This window comes from Aedes aegypti, chromosome 2 (genome assembly GCF_002204515.2).
Source record: "Aedes aegypti strain LVP_AGWG chromosome 2, AaegL5.0 Primary Assembly, whole genome shotgun sequence".
Taxonomy (NCBI): Eukaryota; Metazoa; Arthropoda; class Insecta; order Diptera; family Culicidae; genus Aedes; species Aedes aegypti.
The window spans coordinates 100,164,082-100,184,649 of record NC_035108.1 but is presented as its reverse complement, the minus strand read 5'-3'; the positions used below and the strand labels follow the sequence as shown (position 1 = coordinate 100,184,649).

Here is a 20,568-nt window from a genome sequence, read left to right as displayed (position 1 = left end):
TCTGCAGGTGTAATGTTTCGTGATGTCACTGAATTATTATGCCAATTATGGGATTGCAAGCCTTCGCATGTTTGTGATACTACTAGAAGATGAAAAAAATTTTTGGTAAAGGAATTTGAAAAAAGCTTAAGTTTTTGAAACAACTCCAACCCAAGTAACATTAGTAGCTGAATAACAGTTTATTGAGCAGAAGTTAACTTCAGAGTGATTTGTTCAACTCTTGAGCCATTTGAATTCGAATGTCGGTTTACTTTTGTATTTTTTGATTTGGATGAAATTTTGCACATGCTTTCTTTATGCCCAAAATTGCCTTTTTGCATCATCGGCTCGCCATTTTGACTCTAGCCTTACTTCTGAGAAGGGCCTAAGAAAAAAAACCTTAATAATTTTCAAAAAATTATAACTTAGAAACGGTTTGTCCGATCAGTTAGGTGCCTTCCGCAAAGTTTTAGGTTATTGTTGGGACTATCTGGAAAAAAATATACACTGTAAAAAAAATGTTGTAAGTTTTTATATATCGAAAATAAAGTCTTCTGCACAGTGGGTCAAGATGGAGAAATCATGGACAAAAAAGTTATGATTTTTTGAAAATAGCTGAATTTTTGAAAATGGTCATAATAAACTTTTTAAATATTTTTCAACTCGATTTTATGAAAGTACGCAAAATTTACAACAAAAAAAGGTATACGGAAAAATCAGGCTAACTTTTACCGTTTTAAAGTTACAGCGATTTTAATATAAAATTATGATATAATTTTCAATTTTCGGTCATTATAATGTAACTTAGAAACGATTTGTCCGATCAGTTTGGTGTCTTGCGCAAAGTTTTAGGCTATTGTTGGGACTATCTGGAAAAAAAATATACACTGTAAAAAAAAATGTTGTAATTTTTTATATATCGAAAATAGGGCTTGAAATCAATTTTCTCAAAAATCGTATTTTTGATTTTTTTTTATATGTTAAAGTAGACAAAAAATGAAGTCTTTTGCACAGTGGGTCAAGATGGACAAATCATGGACAAAAAAGTTATGATTTTTAAATTGGATCGGAAAACAGATTTTCCTGGTTTTCAGTTTCGAATAAGATGGAATATGCTAATCCCTGGCTTGCTGGTTGACTCGTTTGAAAAAGAAATCAAGTGGGCTTGCGACAAGCAGAGGAGCCTCAGAAACAATTTTTGGGATGCAAGAGTTCTTCTACCAATTTTCTTCTTTCAGTCTCATGACATTTATGTTCTGTCACACATGGTTATCTAAAGTCACTACACTTCGAATTCAATAAGTAAATCAGTAGATTTTCATAAGGTCAATCACGAAATCCATATGACCACAGATAACAGACGTTGAAGTCCGATTGTAAAACTGTGTAAGACAATTAACGGTCATTTTGAATGGCAACACAAGTAGCAACATCGTTGTGGCGCTGTCATCGCTGAGTTTTCATGACGATTCAGTGGTGAATATAAAATATTTCAAGATAATGATATTCACCATTGATTGACGCAATTCGTTGTGTGGCGGCGATAGTGATTACAAGGAGTTTCTGTTTGAATGTTCTCAGAAAATTTTTATTCTACCATAAACATCTGTTATCTGTGAAATGGCTAACACACTCGAATCATGTGGTTTTCCTTTTTGCGCAAATCTGTAAGTAAAACACATGACCTTGATGTGTAGGTTTTTCTCAGTGCATTCTCAATTTTACACGGTCGTTGAGGAAATTTCATAAAATTGTGTGAATTAAAGAAATAAGTGCCCGGCGAAGTAAATCACACAGCGGGCGGGAAGAAACTTGAATCACAAAGTGAAGTGATTGGTATCGATCGCTAGGCATTTTTCTCAAATCGTGTTCGTCCATTCGATTTCGGTGAAAAAGTGCAAAGTGGATAATTGAACTAAAGCTATTTATCGAAATACAGTAGTTTAATTGCACTTTTGGTGTACAAGTGTACGAACCATAACAGCTTTCACAAAATTACACTTGGAAAATGAATCTATGTTGCAGGTAAATGGGAATATCCGCCGTAGTGGAACATTTTAAGTTTGAAACGACGAATAATAGCGCTTACGAGAAAGTAGAACGAAACCCTACAGTGGTTTGTTAGTGCGACTCAAGCCATCAGAATAGTTCACACCACTCCGAGTGTAGAAAATTTGATTTGGACGGTCGACTGATCGTAGGCTTGCAGAGAGGTTTCAAATGCAGAATTCGGTGAGTTTGTTCCAATATGAACCAATGCCAAAATATTATTCATAGGTGCCAGAACGTCTGCCAAACGTATCCTATGACCTTTCCCATCCCATTAACATTCAACAATATCCCGTAACACCTATGAGAGGTCGTAGAGTTCTCTGCATCTTTCTTAAGTTCAATTAATCATTCCTTCCCATTCCTCAGCATTCGCAAGGACGTGGCCAGGACGGCTCTCAACTGTTGGAGGATGCGTCAATCTTGTTTAAGAGTCAAGGGTTAGTCCCAAATCTTTGACTTTGGTAACGGGCGGGGAAGAGGCAACCCTTATACAACGGTTTCGGACTGTACCACCTCCGAATTTGTGCGAATTACTTGATGCTAATGCTAAAATGCCCATACTCGCAATACAGTCCCATTAGGAAAATCATCATGTCAAGAAAAACGCAACAGAACATTATTGGAAAAGTTTTCGTAACGCCGCTGTTGACAGCTGAAAATTCAAGTGATATTACTCAGCACATTATCATTAGAGTACATGGAAATGTTCAACAACGTATAGTATATATTATTCAAGTATGGACCAATGCACGAGTTCACTCGTTGACGTTTGAGTGGTACCGTGCTATTTACGTGACCATGGAAACAAGTGAATTTGGCACCGCTCAAACGTCAAAGTAGTGAACTCGTGCATTGGTTCATACCCGCATACCAGTCCCATTACTTGAGACTCGCTTACTTTGTTATTGTGCACCTTGACACATTTATAACCAAGTTTACAATAGATTCCAAGGCACTTTTCTTTTGTTACCGTGGTAAATCAAAATCCGGACGGTACCTATATCCGGACACTTATATTATATTAACTAATTAGAATTAAGTGATAATATGTTTGATATTTATCTACACTATTTATATTATCATTACTGATCATTTTACATTCATTTCTAATCTAGTAACCACTGTCAAATAATAAAAAAAATGAAAACAAATAATTTGCTCATGTTGGACGTCGTTTCGTCGCGCTCCAACTACAACTCAAGTTGAACGATCGATTAACACGCGAACAAGGAAAAGTGAAACGAAAAGTTTGTGAACAATATTTTTATAGAATGTTTTAACTAAAAGTGTTTAAATAGAGATTTTTTGAAAGTTTAGTGACTGCACTATTGTGGAATATGTTAGAAACGTACATTAAAGCGGTGTGTAAAAAGATTGTCCGGGATAACGAGTGTTTTAAAACCCGGACATCGTCTTAAAGACCCTCGTTTAACTAATAAGAGTGAGATTTCTGATAGAAAATATAAGTGAAAACTTGGAAAACAACTTATAGTGAGCGTAGTGAGTTATAAGAATTCAATTGATTGTTAAATAAATTGTCTTTATCTTCAATAATAACAGTTCAAGCCGCATCTAATGCAGTTTAAGTCACATGTGCTTCAGCTCAGGTAATCAAATCACTTTTATTACAAACGTGCTCTTATTTTTGCCACTGTAGAACGAACGCTGACATATAGTTTATTAAAGATTGTTATTTATTTGGGTATTGATATTATTTTAATTAAAATTAAACGAATATTGCATGCTTTAACACAGTTGTCCGGATTTCGATTCAAAAGTGTCCGGATTTAGAGACATCATTTGCATGAGGTGTCCGGATTTAGAGACAAGACATGCTTCAATATTTGACCGATTTTTTTGTTAAAATCATGGTTTTAACCAAAAAGTTCATCACTTTCGTGAAGATCAGACTTGAAACAATCTCTGAAACAATATTACATTGAGGATTTCCTAAAACAACACACTCATATTAGAGTTTGAACATTTGAGGCGCCTTAAGCGTCCGGGTATTGATGCACCACGGTACTATTAGTGCTCTCATCTTCTAGTTGCAATACTTCTTTTAGAATAATAAACTATACGGTGGATAGTGACAGTCCCGAAGACATTCCTGGATTTGATGAAGGCGTTGCGGCCGGCCGATAGAAAGCACTCTAGATTAATCTGTAGCACGTTGGATTGTTGGATTTGAAACACAGGTACCCAGGCGGGCAAGTATTGGTTTCTTGATTTTGGCAAAGCTGTTGGACATTTCTTAGATATCCATAACGCTGCCTTAATATCGGATCTAGTAATTTTTCAGCATTGGATATCGCTAACACACAGTTTGACCAGTTGACGATACCAGTGCACTGCAGTAGTAATTTGCATTTTCCCATGTTAGCCCAAAAAGCCTTCCCCTCCATGTTGTTGGAAGATGAACCTATCAGAGTTTTTGTTGTTGATAATTGGCCAGAAGACGAGAGTAATGAAAGCTGTAGGTTTGACGTGGAGGAAAGCTATTTATCTTATTTTTAGTTTAGACTCTCATAGGGCCCATTCACAAATTTCATAACGCTTTAGGGGGCGGGTGGGTGTCTTGGTGGGTGTCCTAACGTTGTTACGGCTCATACAAAAATTGTAGAGTATCAATAGAAAAAGCGTCACGAGGGGGTGTGTGGGTGTCCAAAATGGCCAATTTAAGCGTTATGAAATATATGAACAACCCCATAACGATTAACAATTTTTATCACTTATCACACCATAAACATTCTAAAAAAATCTAGTTATTTCAAGCAAGAACAACATTCGTTAAGGAATAAAGATGGCTTAAAACACTGTAATTTGTAGTATTTATTTTTCTTATGGGATGAAAACTTAGAGCAAAGATTATAGAAATCATAACAGGAAGAGGTTTACTTGAATTTCATCTTAATCTACTAGTGGGACTGGTATGCGAGAACTTTTAATATGGGACGCACATGATTTGGTATTTTTTCGCATTTTGTCTATACAAAAATTACAATTTTGGATGTGATACCTGGAAGCACACTAATAATATGTAAACATGATTCACGAAGAAAACTCAAAAGTAATGAAAATTCAAATGGGACTGTTATGCGAGTATGGGCAGCTAATGCTAATTCGGCGACAAGTTCCGATAGAGCTTCAAATGGCCACTTTTGGGACCTCTTGTGCAGTTGCCGTGTGACAGCTTGAATGACATGATTTTTCGCACATAATTGAATATAAATCTTATCATATGCTTCCATTTCAGTTTGGCCTTACAAACCAACCAAAATAGAGCCTTCTTCTCAACTTGGTGTTTTTCAAACTCTTTCACATTAATGACCTTAGAGATTTCTTTGCAAATACACCATTTGAATACAACGTATATAATACTCTCCAAACTCCAAACAACTCCAGATAAATTTTACAATAATTTTGTAATTTTTGATAAGATTTCTTTAATATACACATCATATCTATTTCGAAATACCCTAGGTACCCTAACTAATTTGGACCTAAGACCAAAACATTCACCGAATTCGAAATATACAATGCATGAATCAAAAATGTAATGAATTTGTGATTTTTCCTGAAAATTTAACAATTGTGAAGTTACAGAATTATGAAACTTCAAAGTACTGTTAAAAATTACATAAAAAACTTGAAGTAAAATAGTGAAGAATGTCTGATGATATTTTTGGTGAACTTGAATGACAATGTTAAATTTTACCGTTATATTATTATAAACATAATAATTACTTTTTAAAGAATAGACAAGAAAAAAATTAAACAATGACTATATTTGTTTAAAGATATAACAGCATATATTTAATGACAGGATTGATTCTATTGCAATATTGGTATAAGTATTTGCATATTATATAAGAAATGCAACTTTTCGGTTCATGAAACAAATAAGATATCTTTAAACATTCAATTCATCATTTTCAATCAATACAAAAGGTGCAGTGTTCGAAAAAACGATATGGAATAAAACTATGCTGACTATTTCACCGATTCACACTATACCATCTCTAATAGGTCAAGTTCACAAAAGCCATCTTATAGGTATGCGATGTGACGTGCTCTGCACGCAACACACAGATTTATTGCAACTGCAACCCCCCCATTTCGTTTTTTTTTTGCGAAAAGATGTGATTGCACAAAATAAAAATTATGCTCATCCTCATTAACTTTTATGATCGCGATAACCTCATCAAAATTGAAACCTGCCACCTTTGTGCCCAGGGGCTTAACTTGGTTTTGGTGCCTCATTAGCATCGGCTCAAGGTGTTGTTTTTTGCCATGTAATCGATGGGAAATTTCCCACACGGCAGCCCTCGAGTTATCTCGAAACTTCGCGCACCCATAAGCCCTGGACGGACAACATCCTAGCTGTCGAAGGTGATTAATATCCGCTTGCGCAAGGAAGCAGCAAACACGGCCCGTACTGCACTATGGGCAGTTTGGCGACCAAAAATATTTTTGTCTTTTTTTTTTTAAATTTCAACTTTTGCATACTATATACCGTTTTGATTCATATTACGGACAGCTTCAAATTCCGGACACTCTCGTTTGTATGGGAAACATTTCACACGAAATGTTTCAATTTTCGCCGTCCAAAAGTTCTCATTTTCGAGGCTCGTTTTATTAGGTTTTTTTCCATAAATATCATTGCAAATTTATAATGCCCAACTACCTTAGACGTCTCTCAAGTGGTTGAACGATTTCAATTGATGATTTGACTGTTCCATTAATGATTATCATGAGCTGTCCGTAATTCGAATCAAAGCGTCCGGAATATGAGGCAAAAGTGAGGGAGCGTCCGGAATAAGAATCATGAAAAAGCCACACGTTTTGATTTATTTAAAATTATTCAAGTTGCGGACGAGTATTCTTTACTCACCATCCGAAAGTTAAGGGCTTCCGACGCTCGATAACGCTAAAAAATCATACAGAATGATTTATTTTGTATGGTCCAAGCTGGGTTATACTTCACTGAGGCCTTAAGTGTCCGTAATATGAATCAAAACGGTAGACAAATCTTCGGAAAGTCTTGCTTTTATATTACAAGAATATCTTAGTAGAAGTATTAGCTATGGAATAGTGAACAAGAAAACAAGTCATTTTTCCGATTTTTGGCCACTTGAAAGCTCATAGTGTACTGCCCAGATGAAGTTCCATGAATCATCCTTGATGGGCACGCCTTGTTGGCGGAATCTTCCCTCCCTCCGTGGGTCAACCGGTTTCTGTTCAGAGAAGAGGACCACACATGGGGGCGCATTACGCACAAGAAGACGCTTTCTCCAACCGTAACATAAGAAGTTATGAGCAAACTTGCCGGCCGGTCAACGCCACAAGTGCCACCATCTCGTTTACAGGAATGTCTAGTGGCTACGCATAAATTATCTGGCCATGAGTGCGAAAACCCTCCGAAACTGCGGGCCCAACAATGGAAAGTGCGAGATATTTCTGCGTGAGGTACCTACCACAAGTGGCCCCGCCGCCGTTTATGACAACGGAGTGAACAACTTTTTGGCATTCGAGACACGCCCTGCATAATCATAAATATGCGTTATGTAAGAAGGATTGAAAGATTTCGTAGTTTCGGCGACGATTATGTAGGACCGATCCGCGACCTACCTTTGCGCCAATGGAGTGAAATTACAAATTCAACCAACGTGCGTCCCCTTTTTCGTGTGATTTATGTTTGGCGATGAAATAAATGTGAACTTTGGGGCTGATGATCACATTCGAAACCAAATTAACCCTTAAAACCCAGGATGATCATAAAGTGTTATAACTTGGTTTCTTCCTGATGTTTTTAGGACTATTTCGTTATTTTTCAAACACAGCATAGGTAGAGTATCATTCAGTCTTCCAAGAGAGGGGATATTTTGTCCCACTTTCTCCCAATGTAAAAATTTGAAATTTGGCAAAATATATTCTTCTATTAAGAAGAAAATATTAGTCCCTTGGAAAGGGGTTGTGGTTCCTGCCAGCAGGTTCTGACACGGTTATAAAAATTTAGATTTTCGCTCCAGTCCACTTTTTGGATTGCATTAAGGTTTTTTCACAAGTGTCGGATTGTTTCGCGGTCTTCGGCAATATTCTTCATCGTAAAAATACCTATCGAGTTCTGTGTTTAGAATTTTTATAGAGGTCAATGGGCGGCCTCTGGCGATTTTTCTTAGCAAAAGTAAGTTTTCCCATAGTAAATCCCACACAAACTTTGAACGGCTGGCGCGTAAATATAGTTTCTCCGATCGAGCTGAAATTTTGCACAGTTGGTATGGGAACTAAATGCAATTCAATAAGTGGACTGGAGCGAGAATCTAAATTTTGTCCCACACTAATGTATAGCTTCAAGTGCAAACTCACCTTTCCGTCGACGATCCTCTGCTTGATCCACTCGTTTTCCGGGCTGGTTTCGACGGAAACGCTGTCCATGCACCGCTGGCGGCAGAAGTTCCTTGCGTCTAGCCAGTCCTTTTCGGCACCCTGCAGGGTTGGGTCACGCCACGAGAAGAAGTATCTGCGGGAGGAGAGGAAATTGGGACCATTGTTAATATGTGTATGATACTTCGATGCGGTGCGGTGGAGTAATTTATTGGATTTATGACTTTGCCCGTACGATGAAGACGATGAACACTACACAGACGTACCACGATGCATCAGAAGAAAACTCTATCGGAGGTGTGAAGAGAAACCGTTTCAGCAATGCAGTAGAGCACCGTGTAGTCGGTGTGTATTATGGAATGCTATTGAGATTAAAATGTATTGGCATTGAGCCCCAACAAAGTGGTTGATGTCATAATCACGATTATTGGGTGAAATTGCTTTGGAGCAAATGCTTAGCAAGAAGTTCAATTTTGGCAAGCCGACTTACTTACAACACAAAGTAAAAAACAAATGTAATTTGTTGGATAAGCGGTGAACAATGATTAACCTTTGCGTACCCAACGTCGTAACCCAACTTAATTTTTTTTTTGAGTAAATGGTATCCTATCACAATTGTTCCCAACTTGAAAGGTCCACATTATGGAAACGGTTCACCCAACGATTCCAGAGTTGTTCCGGATTTCGTTGGGGCCAACACCCGCCAAAATACGATGTTTCAAATCATTTTACTGTTTAACACGTTGTATTCGATATTTCTATAAATAAACCACTTTCGGTGTATTCAATCATGTTGAATTAAGTATCTGTGACAGAGATGAGCCAGCCTCGGGCTGCAAATCTCTTAAATAAAGACATCTATCTATATATTTGTGACTTCTATGGAAGCCTAAAGGAGAGTTGATCATTTACACAAACCGGGCATATTTCGAATATCCCAGCGGAAGTTGCCAATATCACGATCAATTATTAAGTTTTATGATTTACCTAAACAAGACTGGAAATAAATATTTAGGAGTTCAATCATCTTTCTGCATTAACAAATATTACCAAACGATAGTTATTCAGAAAAAGTCACCGGGAAAAAACATTTTCCGATGCGTTTTTCATGGGGTAGCATGAATTTAGCACTACTCAATTGTCAAAGTCACGTGATATTCATAACATTCAACAACCCAGCTTTTGACAGACATAAAGAAATAGTTATTTTCAAATTTTTGAGCTAACTTAAAAGTTTATTCACTTTACTTAGTTTACCGTCAAACGGGGTAACTTGTAACACTTTTCAACTTCAAATGTAGTTGGACGAAAATTTTAAGGACTTAAATGAACCAAATACAATCTGGTATCCTAATCGCTACGTAAAGAATGCCATGTGGTATTTATTTTATTATAATTTGGTTTCCTGGAATCAGGAGAGGCTAAAAATGTGCATTTTTCATGCTACCCCTGATGTGGGGTAACATGCAACACATAATGCTGACTAAAGGTTACTATCAAAATTTTTATCAATACCATGTTTTAAATCATTAAATAATTAACCACAGTAAAAGCATAACAACAAACAAAAACTAGGTACCATAATTTTTGAAAAATCATAATTATTGATTGAATTATGAGTATTGACCCTATCCGAATAAAAAATCAATTGATTTTGTATTTTATTGGTTCCAAAAGTGAAAATTTTAGCAAATCACAAGACATGACGGCTAGTAGAAACCCATTCAAAAGTTTTAGTGCTATTTTTTTTTATTAAACTGCAATGGTTTTGAGGTTTTGCTTCACATAACTTATTGTTTATTCATTTTTTAACCAAAGTAACGTATCATATATTGATAGCAGGTCTTGAAATGGCCCATGTCGGTCATTGAAAATAGCTATCTTTATATTTCATGCAAAAAGTTCACAATGACAGATTTGCAAGTTGCATTTGAACAGATTTTTTAAATTAATTATAGTTTTCACGAAGAAAAAATATAAATTCCAATAATAATGCCATTAATGTAACTTTTCAAGAGTTTTATACCAAACGTGTAATAAGTTGGTTCAGGATCAGCAGTTTTAATGTAATTCTACAATCTTGCTTTTTCATGTGTTTTTGATGACAAGCGGCAGAAAACATCTTGCCATTGAGATTAAAATTGCTGTTGCAAGTTACCCCACAAGGGTCGTCAAAAACGTATTTAATTATTTTCAGTGTTTAAACATGAAATTAACAAAACTTTTTTAAAGTCCTTTTGTACACTATTAAATACTGTAGCAAAGAGCAAATACCTAGAATAATATTTATATCCCGGTTGTGTGGTACTAGGAACGATTTTCAGTCTTGTTTTTATGCGATCAAATGTGTGATATGATTTTCTCCTCCAACGAACCAATCAAAGTAGAAATAATACCAAAAACCTCACCAAAATCTCTCTATTTATATCTAAGGTCATTAACCGGTGTAACAAATTAGAATAATTGAACTTAATGCTTTAGAAAACATCAATTCAGTTACATGTCATTGTGTTGCAAGTTTCACCCCTGTTGCAACTTACCCCGTTTGACGGTACTTAATTTTACTCGAGAACGTTCCTTATACACAACCTGCAACCTTTTTGTATGGAACGTTTAATTATGAAGGATATCCGTCCTCCTTTTTAAATCATAGTTAGCAAAATGAAAAAAGTAAATCCCTTTCAATTCTTACGTTTTGTTTATCTTGACGAATAAGCATATTTATCTTTCATTCAACCTTCTATTTGAAATATCGTCAGCCTCCTTTTAGACATTACTGCTGGTAACTTATTTGTAATGTTTAATATTCAATTTATTTTTGAAATCAATCCTGGGTTCTTTCATAGATCTCTTTCCTTATAAATTTCTCTGAAGATCCTGAACTAAATGAATCCAAGGATTTATCCAAAATTTCTTTTAGATCTCTATGAAAATACTATTCACATTATATTGTTTTTTTTTCAGGAAGCCTCAGATATTATTCATGCCGAACTTTCTCGGATTTTTTTTTGCAATTGACACCAGAAACATTCCCAAGCATATACAAATTTCTTTCTGATCCCCTATTTTTTTATTGCAGAGTTTCATAGAAGAATTTCTCTTCAGAATTTTTAGAAACTCCTCAAAATAGTACCAATAAATTGCTCATGAACCTTTCTTGGAAATCCTTTAAGCATAATTTAAAGAATTAATTCATGTATTTACCCATAATCCCACAAAATTCATTCAGGAGTTTATGGATGAATTCCTTCTATAGATACATTTTTTTTTCAAGAGCTCCTCCTTTTCTAAGATAATCCTTTTCAGAAATTTGTGGAAAGAATATTTTGATAAATTGCCCTGTTTTCTTCATACGAATATCCGGCGAGATACATAGAGATATTCATATATAAATGATACGCTGAGGACATATTGGTTGGAGTCCATGCCAGATGTTTTAAATAAACATTGGAGATACGAATGTTTTAGTTAAACTGTACTAAATTGCAAGAAGCAATTAAAATATAACACGTCCGGAACGTCTGGTTAAACTATCGGAATATTTCCCAACAAAACTAATTTTTGAGAACTCCTAATGAGAGCTCCAGGGAGAATTTCTAGATTAAATTATTTGAAAAATTTTAGATGAAATTTTTATTTTATATAATACCCGTAGTAATGCATAATTAATGTATAATCCGAGAAGGATTGCTTCAAGACACAAACATTAGAAAATGCCTAATTACTATGCTCCATCATTACTTCAAACGCCACTACTCCGAATAGCACAGAAGAGACACGAAAGATTTCTCGCAAGTTATTCTTTAAGTGGTGGTAACCTCCCTATTATTTTGAACAAGATGCATTTCTCTATTTGAAATATAGTCCATTCCTCGGAGTAATGAGGTCAGTGATTATTGGTATCATAGTTACAGGCATTTTATCATAAACTTTGCCTTCTTTTTAAAATAGTCCGTTTTCGGATTATTTCAAGAAAAAAATATTCTTTGAAACGGTAAATATGAAGTAATGCTGTTTTATTGGTTATTAGTTAGCAATAAAGACTACTTTTCTGTGGCATTCTGTGTTTAGCTTACATTGACGTTTAAACCAGCATTACTACAGCACTGAGGATGCCTGTTAGTCTCAAGCATTCATGTGGTTCAGGGACGAAAAAAAATCGTGCTCACTCAGAGGACTGACACGGCTGTCATCCTGCATACATTTCGGCTCTTCCTCACATCTTTTTTGGTACTTCGCGTTTTGGTACCCACTTTCAGGTCGGTTTGCCCTAACTTGTTCCTGATTTATGAGTATACGGCTCATGTGCTGCTAGTGCTAATTTCTGGCAATTAAATATATTGTGATGAATCGTTGTGTTTGATGACGGTTTTCCTCTTTTCGATACTTTGTTGAATGTTTTACGCATCAGTGAGGTGTCATTGATGGCTCTTATCCAAAAAATCATGTTTTGTCAGTCCCAAAAGAATGAAAACAAAGACACTGGACGCCATGTTGAATCAATGTTGGGTAGCTAATTGTTGGTTCATTTCACCCCCCTGTGCTCACTATACTCAATGGATCAATGCACGAGTTCACTAATTTGACGTTTGAGCGGTGCCGTATTCACTAGTTTCCATGGCCACATAAACAACGCGGCACCGCTCAAACGTCAAATAATGAACTCGTGCATTGGTCCATTCACTGACATTTATGCAACCATCAAAGCAACCGTATCACCACCAATATGATTGTACCAATGAACTAATTTACAATGACGTCACGCTGCTTCTTCCACCGGGAAGAAAACCTTCTACTGCGGGCCGTGTTTACAAAAAATGAACGATTCCGTTGTGCATTCACCCACTTCATGTTCATCCGGTGAACATACGTTGTCCGGATGTCATTTAATGTAAACATTGCCCGCATTTAGAGCAGAAAAGAAAAAGAAAGTTGCAGATAAAAGAAGACCGTGGATAAGTCCATGGAGATGGCACAAAAGTAGATGAAGAAAACAAACAACGATGCCCATTTGTCGTTGGTATTTTTGGTCATCAGAAGCAGTCAGTTTTAGAAAAATGAGGATCAATGAGGCTCATATTATTTAAAAAAAAATAGGCTGTGATACGAGAAATGAACGATCCGATTTACGGAATCGATTGTATTAACGCGTCTTTAGTATGTTTCGTGCTAAAATTACAACTTCCCGAACCGAAACGTAAAAAAAGTCAAGCTGGTTCAATTTAATCTAATATTTTGTTTCCGATTATCACAAAGCGGTTGAGTTGAGCAGGTTAAAAGGAAACTGACAATCTAGTGGCAAGCGCTTTGCCAATATTTTTATGTTGTCAAGGTGAGAATAAAAGCAAATAAAAACAACAAAGATCCAACCCGGAAAGTGTCAATATAAGCGAGGGTAAATTGAGTATTTTCGTCCCTGGATAGTATAGTAGATCGCTGAATTCCTTTATGGTCTATTAGGAAATATAAATTAACTCTTACACCAATTTTGAAAACGAGCAGGTTTTCTTCTTTACTTTGCTTCTACTTGATTATTAAAACTTTTGTAATCTGTTAAACCCTGATTGAAAAGTAAGTAGTTGGGTTGGTATGATTCTTTTAAACAATTTTTTACCGAATGCCTGTTTTAAACTGAAGACATTGCGTTTTGTGTGAAAACATATAAACATACAACAATGCCTGCCTTATCATATTTCTTCAAAAGTCTGTTATCTTTCTTTGGAGCTTGTCCAGGAACCACAAATAAATCGTTATATTGGGAGCTTCAAACAGATACCTTTTATACAACCTTTCCTTCACATACTTAACTTAGCTTCGTTTATCCATATAAATAAAACTGGAATGGTGTGTGTATGTCACGAAATGGCATCCGAACGGGTCAACGGATCTAAATGATTATTTCTTCGTTTTGTTCGTCAAGGGTTCCGTGTTTGTGTGTATAAAAACCATGGCAAGACAAAGTTTGCCGGGACCACTAGTCCATAATAAAAGTATTATGAATTTTTTTAAATGAGTCAGCCTAGATTTCTGAATGTCACTTAGCTTACAGACGGATCCTTGCTAAAAAGTTGCTGATTATGACTACTTCCGTTGTTTTCAAATCAATTAAATTAATTCAATTGGTTGATTGTATTAATAGTAGTGAAGTTGAAAATATGGGGTTTGAAAAATCGGCTAAATTATTGCATTAAATTGAACCATTCTATCTCGTCTATCTGCAAATATATGCGAAAACTTTTGGTGGCACAAGACAGAGGGGAGCCAAGGCTTCCACCTGAAACTGGTTGTAAGCCGAATTCGGTGGAATACTTTAACTTTTAGGGTGAACCAGTTCAAAAACTTTACCCACAACAGTTTTTCTTGCCACTTTTCTCCACAAGACAAATTTTCTTAGAATGAATAGGCTGAAAACAAAATTCAACTCCATAAAGTGCAACAAAATAAGATCGTTTGTATACAATCACACATGTTCTCAGCTATGAAAAATTTATCTCAAAAATTCATTTTATTAAAAAAGGGTTTTTGGACTTTTGTCACGAAATTTTGATTTCTGGCCCATAGTTCACTGGAACAATCTTTGAAATCGTGCTTATCAGCTGTGATTTGAACCGATATTTCTTAACATGTGCTTCTTGCCCTAGCTCTCTAATTTTCATATTTTTGAACTAACTTTTAAATTACTCCACGAATTTTATGCGAAAACGATAATTATACACAACGTCTGTACCCTTTATTTATGAAACGTTAAATTAGGGTAACGGTCGTATTTTGGACCCCCTAAGGAAGTGATTTTAGTTTTTTGTCCCAATTAATTAATTACACAGCCTAACCAAGTCAAAGAACATGCCAAAATGTAGAGAAAAACTTCCCCTACGAGATAAAAATGCCCCTACGATCATGGAGGATCTAAAAAATGTCGAAAATAATTGAATTGTGAAGCACTGTTTTTCATTATTTTGGACACACCAATACATTTTGGACCCTCAAAGTATATATTTTGGACCCCCGGCATTTTTTACCGTTTGGCGACAAAGTCCACGACACTGGTTGTATTATATGCTTGCCCATAGTCTAACCAATCGATTGACAATGGAAAACCGAAGAAATTCTACGCTTTTAGTGCATAAATTTGAAAAACGTTTTTGTTTACATTTGAAAAATTTCTGACGGCTTCAATTTCTGTGTGTAACGTGTTGTAACGGTTGCATGGATGAACCGATTTAATTAAATTATATTTCAGATAAAATAAACACATTTTTTATGTAAAGGCGGTTGATGCAAGTGCGGAATAGTCCTATCTTTCCAAATGGCATGCGAATTGAGTTGGTCTTTCGATTTAAACTGGGAAATTTGCAGGAAAATGGCCCAGGGTGTCCAAAATATATAGAGGTCCAAAATATATTGGTTACCCTATTATGGAAGATGTTAACAAACGTAAACAATCTTATTTTATTTTTTTTAATTAAGACGAGCAAATTCCTTTTAATTCTAATATTCAGTTTATCTTGACGGATAGGCCTATTTGTCTTTCATTTAAACTTTTCCTTGACATATCCTTAAGATGTTGCTTTAGACATTACTGCTGGTAGTTTATTTTGGATGTCGCCATAATTTTTACTTGAAATCAATCCCGAATTCTTTCATCGATCCCCATGCTGATAAATTCCAGAATTAACACCACCAACTTCTCCAAGCATCAAGGATTTTTTTCATATCAGCAAATTTTCACAGAGATTATATCAGAATAGAAGTATGTAAGTATTTTGCTTTGGGTTTTTGTTAAACTCCTCTTGACGATTTGCAGAGTAATTCTTATAGAGCTCCCACAGCACACTCTCTAGAAGTTCTTGACTGATTCAGAATACCCAAAGAAATTTCCGGAGCTAGTTACCTGAAAAATGATTTAATTAAATTCCAACTGATGTTTGACATCATCCATAAAAGTATTTAGAACAGGGCTGCCCAACGTACGGCCCGCGGAGGGTTCGAAGATTCATCTCGTATTTTGCTCGTTGAATATTCTACTAACCCGAAGTTAGAACATACTAAACCTATTTAATATTCAATTTTTTTAACCTTAGAAGAGTAATTATTTGTGTTTTTTTTACCTGCTTAGATTATTAATTTTATGAATGATTCAAATTCTGGATGTTTCAACAATTTTTCTACCCCGACTTCCTTCGACATTAATTCATTCAACATTCATCCTTGACAGGATTATAAGAAAGGCAGTCTTTTCACAAATTCTTGAACAGGGTTTTTCTAGAATTCTGGACACGACTTTCACGGTTAAAACTAGGTATGCTGTTTCAAGAAATTTCCTACAGAGAGCCTCATTTGAAGTGACATTTCTTCTCAACTGCGATCAAACAAATGTGATTTTTTAGACCATTTCATGCAAGTAATTTCCCACGCATCTAGATAGGCGATTACTTTTCTTGTCAGCAGTATTTAGCATTGGTAAGATTCTCATAGATTTTTACCAGGATTCCATAGCCAAGATTTTCAACGAATTCAATACATACTTTTCTAGAATCCTGAGCAAGATTACAACATAACGCTATGTAACGTTTTTTTTTCAGAACACTTAACGGATTTTTAATAGAATTATGAGCAGGTTTCTTCTGTAATACTTTTAAGCATTTTCAAAGATTTCTAGATGGAATTCCAAAATGATTATTGAGTGAGATTCCGAAGGAACTTACTGAAATGTGTGAGATTGTTCTATAAAATTAAAAAAAAAACATCTAGTTGTATTGTCACATTGGTTATTGTAACCGCATAGCAGTCACATTGAGATTATACATAAGCCTCGTAATGTAGTAGCAGTGAAATTTCTATTAGAATTATTTTCTGACTAACATGAAATATTAGCTGTTCTAAATTTCTGTCTCAAATAAGCACTTTTGAGTTCTTGGTATTTTTTAGAAATTTACGTTTCTTCCCATACCACCACTTGGTATTCCTTTTACACAATGCCTGCTTTTGTCGAATGTTACAAATATGTAGTTAAGGGCAGAAAAGGAAAAATATCATAAATTGTGAACAGATAATTAATTCGTCGTAAATTCGGTTACACAGGGCTCAAGTAATGTATAGAACCATTTGCCGCTCTAAAGCGAATGCTGTTGATTCGACTTTTTTTTTTTTCATAAAATTCAGAATGAAGTCGTGAACGTTTCTTTTAAGGTGAAGATAAATCGAGACCAAATATTAAATTTGCAAAAGCATAAATTTAAAGAACCGATCATGCTGAAAATTTATACATTGGTCACCATCAGCGAGTGACTAATCGATCGGAAGATTCGAAGTATGGCTTTGATTCTCTTCACCTTAAATAGCTGTTATCAATAATGTCACAAAAACTAACACGATTAAGCCAGGATACAGATATTTTATCAGTCCGTAGCTTTCTTCAATTTCATGTCAATCAAACGACCTTCTCGATTTTTCTTCGCACATCAGAAAGATTTCGCACCATTACGGAGACCACAGTCATTCATCATTATTTAGATATAATCCACTCAATCCACATCAAAATATAAGATCTCCATTGAAGCCCACACAATGGTTTCATTCTCGCCAAATTCACTTTCCCGCGAAAGATCACCCAATAAACCGTTCAGCACGTTCGTCGTCTTCTCATTGAAGTCACCAAGCAGTTCAACACGCAAGATCCCCTTCATCCGTACTCGAATCATGTCTAAAACTCACCCCTTGCCATCGGGAGCCCGCTCGTGGATAATTCTGTTGGCACAGAGCTGCGGATTGGGAGCTTCCAGTACCCGGCCGTTCGGGAACTGGGCCATCGAGAGACCCACCAGGGCAGCAAACACCAACAGTCGCTTCATTTTGCTCTTTGATACTTTGCGGCACTACCTTAATCACTTAATCACGCTTCAGCACTGCTGTAAGATATCCGAAGATTGAGACACAAAATTAAAAACCAGCTCAGGTTTCATATAACGCCCACCACCAATCTTTCCCCAAAGCTTCCGAAAAATTTAAATCACACACCTTCTGAACTGTCTGACACTGAGCTGCTGCGGGTCTGAGCTATGGGTCGCACACGTCTGTATTATCGAGACTGGGCAAAAAACTCGATGCTACACCTTTATTTATAGAGAAGCATCCGCGTGTAATGTCTGTGCGGAGATCTCCACATCGCAGAGAGAGATGTCGCATTGCGTGTGGCGGCAATGTGCGGCTCTTTGGGTGGGTGGTGAGCATAGGTTAGCATGTGGAGATGAGAATGTTGCGCGACAATTTTTGGAACGAATTTGGAATAATATTGTTACCACTAGTTATTCTTTAACTTAAGCTTTCATTCTATTTAAATGTCTTTCAAGCAGATTTATTTTGATATTCAATCTTTGAGCTGTTTAGTAGAATACTTGTAAGTAAACAAAAAATGAATTTATTTCCACTAGAGTTTGTATCAGTTAAGGTTGAAATACGCGTATTCATCAAAGGAAACAAAATCTAGTGGAATTAAATGGTATTTGGGGTATTGTCTGTAAGCTGGTCCACCTCGATATTTTCCATTTCTTGAATAAAGACTTTAATGTTTTAGGACATAATACTACTCAACCTATGTAGCCTTCTAACGTTTGGGGGTATTGGGGAATATTTATAGATATTGCTTACACGGGTAAAAATGCGGCACTAGAGTGATGCAAATTTTGAAATTTTAGCTCCCCTGTGCTTAAACGATTTATATTACACGGTGCTCCCCTGACCGTTATTATCAGAAAAAAAAATCTCCATAAAATTTGTGCTCACCAGTCGTTTTCTATAGCTAAGATGCATGTCTGGGCAAAATTTCAAAAAAATCGTAGGGCCCGTTTTGAAGTTACGCCCTTTTGATTGTATAAGTCCACAAATTCAAAGGAAATCTGAGATTTTTCAACGGATTTTTATTGGCCGTGATAACCAGAAGTAATAAACTATCAAAATTTGGTTCAAAGTAAGTGTTTTTAGTTATTTGTAACCTCTGGGTGAAGTTTTGAAAGAGAAAATCGTCGAAGTTTTGAGTTACGCCCTTTTTGATGTGTAACTATTAAAATCACCATTTTATATAGATTAATTAGGCATTCTAATACTTGCTTACCAATGCTTACCAATGTTCATATGTTCTCAATGATACATTGCACTTACATGGCGTCAAAATCTTTTACAATGGTCTGATTTTTCATAGGCTCAAGCGATATAAGGCATTACGGAGCCAATTTGTTCATGTAACCAAATTAGTTTTTATTCAACAATATTTTGGATAGTTGAAGCAATGAACTCACGATTCAGATTATTTAACATGCAAAAGGTTGGTCTAGCAAAGTATGCTTTATTTTCGTTTGTCTTCACTTATTATAGCAGCGCGTGAGTCTTTACTTCACAGGCACAGTTTGCGATGGAACTAATGGAATGGCCACAGAATAATTAAAAAATCCGGTAACAAAAACTGGAGGTTAAGTATTCTTTAAATTATACACCTCTCAATTCCATTTCACCGATTATCATGAATTTGAAGGAAGAGCATCACCTCGAGTTCCAGTTTCTGGAATGGCTTTACTTCGAATTCCATTATCACGGGGCAATGTCATTGAAGGTAAATATAAATTCGGGGCAATAGCATTCAGCATACTGGTGCGTTTATTGTGATGACTCTCAGGGAAATGAAACTCGGGGTTATGGGGTGGAATCTTTCCAAGAGAGGTTTGATTTGAGTATTGATTTTTACAGAAGATATGTGGAATTAAGCTCTGCAAGCGTTATGATTTTAAAATCAATGAATCCAAACAATACCGAATATTTCTTCTTTTCTTAAACGTGTTTCAAGTGTTGATGCTTACTCTTCACGAGTTGGCTTGAGAATGGCTGCTTGGGCACGTCAGGAGTTAATCATCAATATTAACCTCCTTTTCCCGAGCAGCCTAGATAGCCGCGTAGTGTCGGTAGCGGTTGTTTCAACTGGCTAAGAATTAACACTACGGACTGCCTGTTCCGGTGGTAAAAGTCCACCTCACAGGTGACCCCTAATTTATGGTGTGATGCGTACCGTGCCTAAGAATGAATGGTTAGGGGGGTCTAAATAAAACCTAACCGCAAACGGAGCCTGTGGGGTACCAGGGCGCCCTCCACAGTATTGAGTCC

General features: G+C 36.0%; 1 protein-coding gene across 2 annotated transcripts in view; it reads right to left on the bottom strand.

Moving 5' to 3' along the window:
* The window catches only part of LOC5578811, a 34,528-nt gene extending 15,989 nt beyond the window's left edge, over window positions 1-18,539 (bottom strand). Inside the window, exons 1-3 of one of the 2 annotated variants that reach the window (XM_001657128.2) lie at window positions 18,436-18,539; window positions 18,133-18,326; window positions 8,401-8,554 (exon numbers count right to left, since the gene is read on the bottom strand). In XM_001657128.2, the coding sequence (XP_001657178.1) occupies window positions 8,401-8,554; window positions 18,133-18,269 (291 nt within the window). In that variant the 5' untranslated portion in view covers window positions 18,270-18,326; window positions 18,436-18,539. The remainder of the gene's footprint in view (window positions 1-8,400; window positions 8,555-18,132; window positions 18,327-18,435) is intronic. The other variant, XM_011495453.2, reaches the window with a different exon arrangement.
* Between the last annotated feature and the right edge of the window lie 2,029 nt (window positions 18,540-20,568).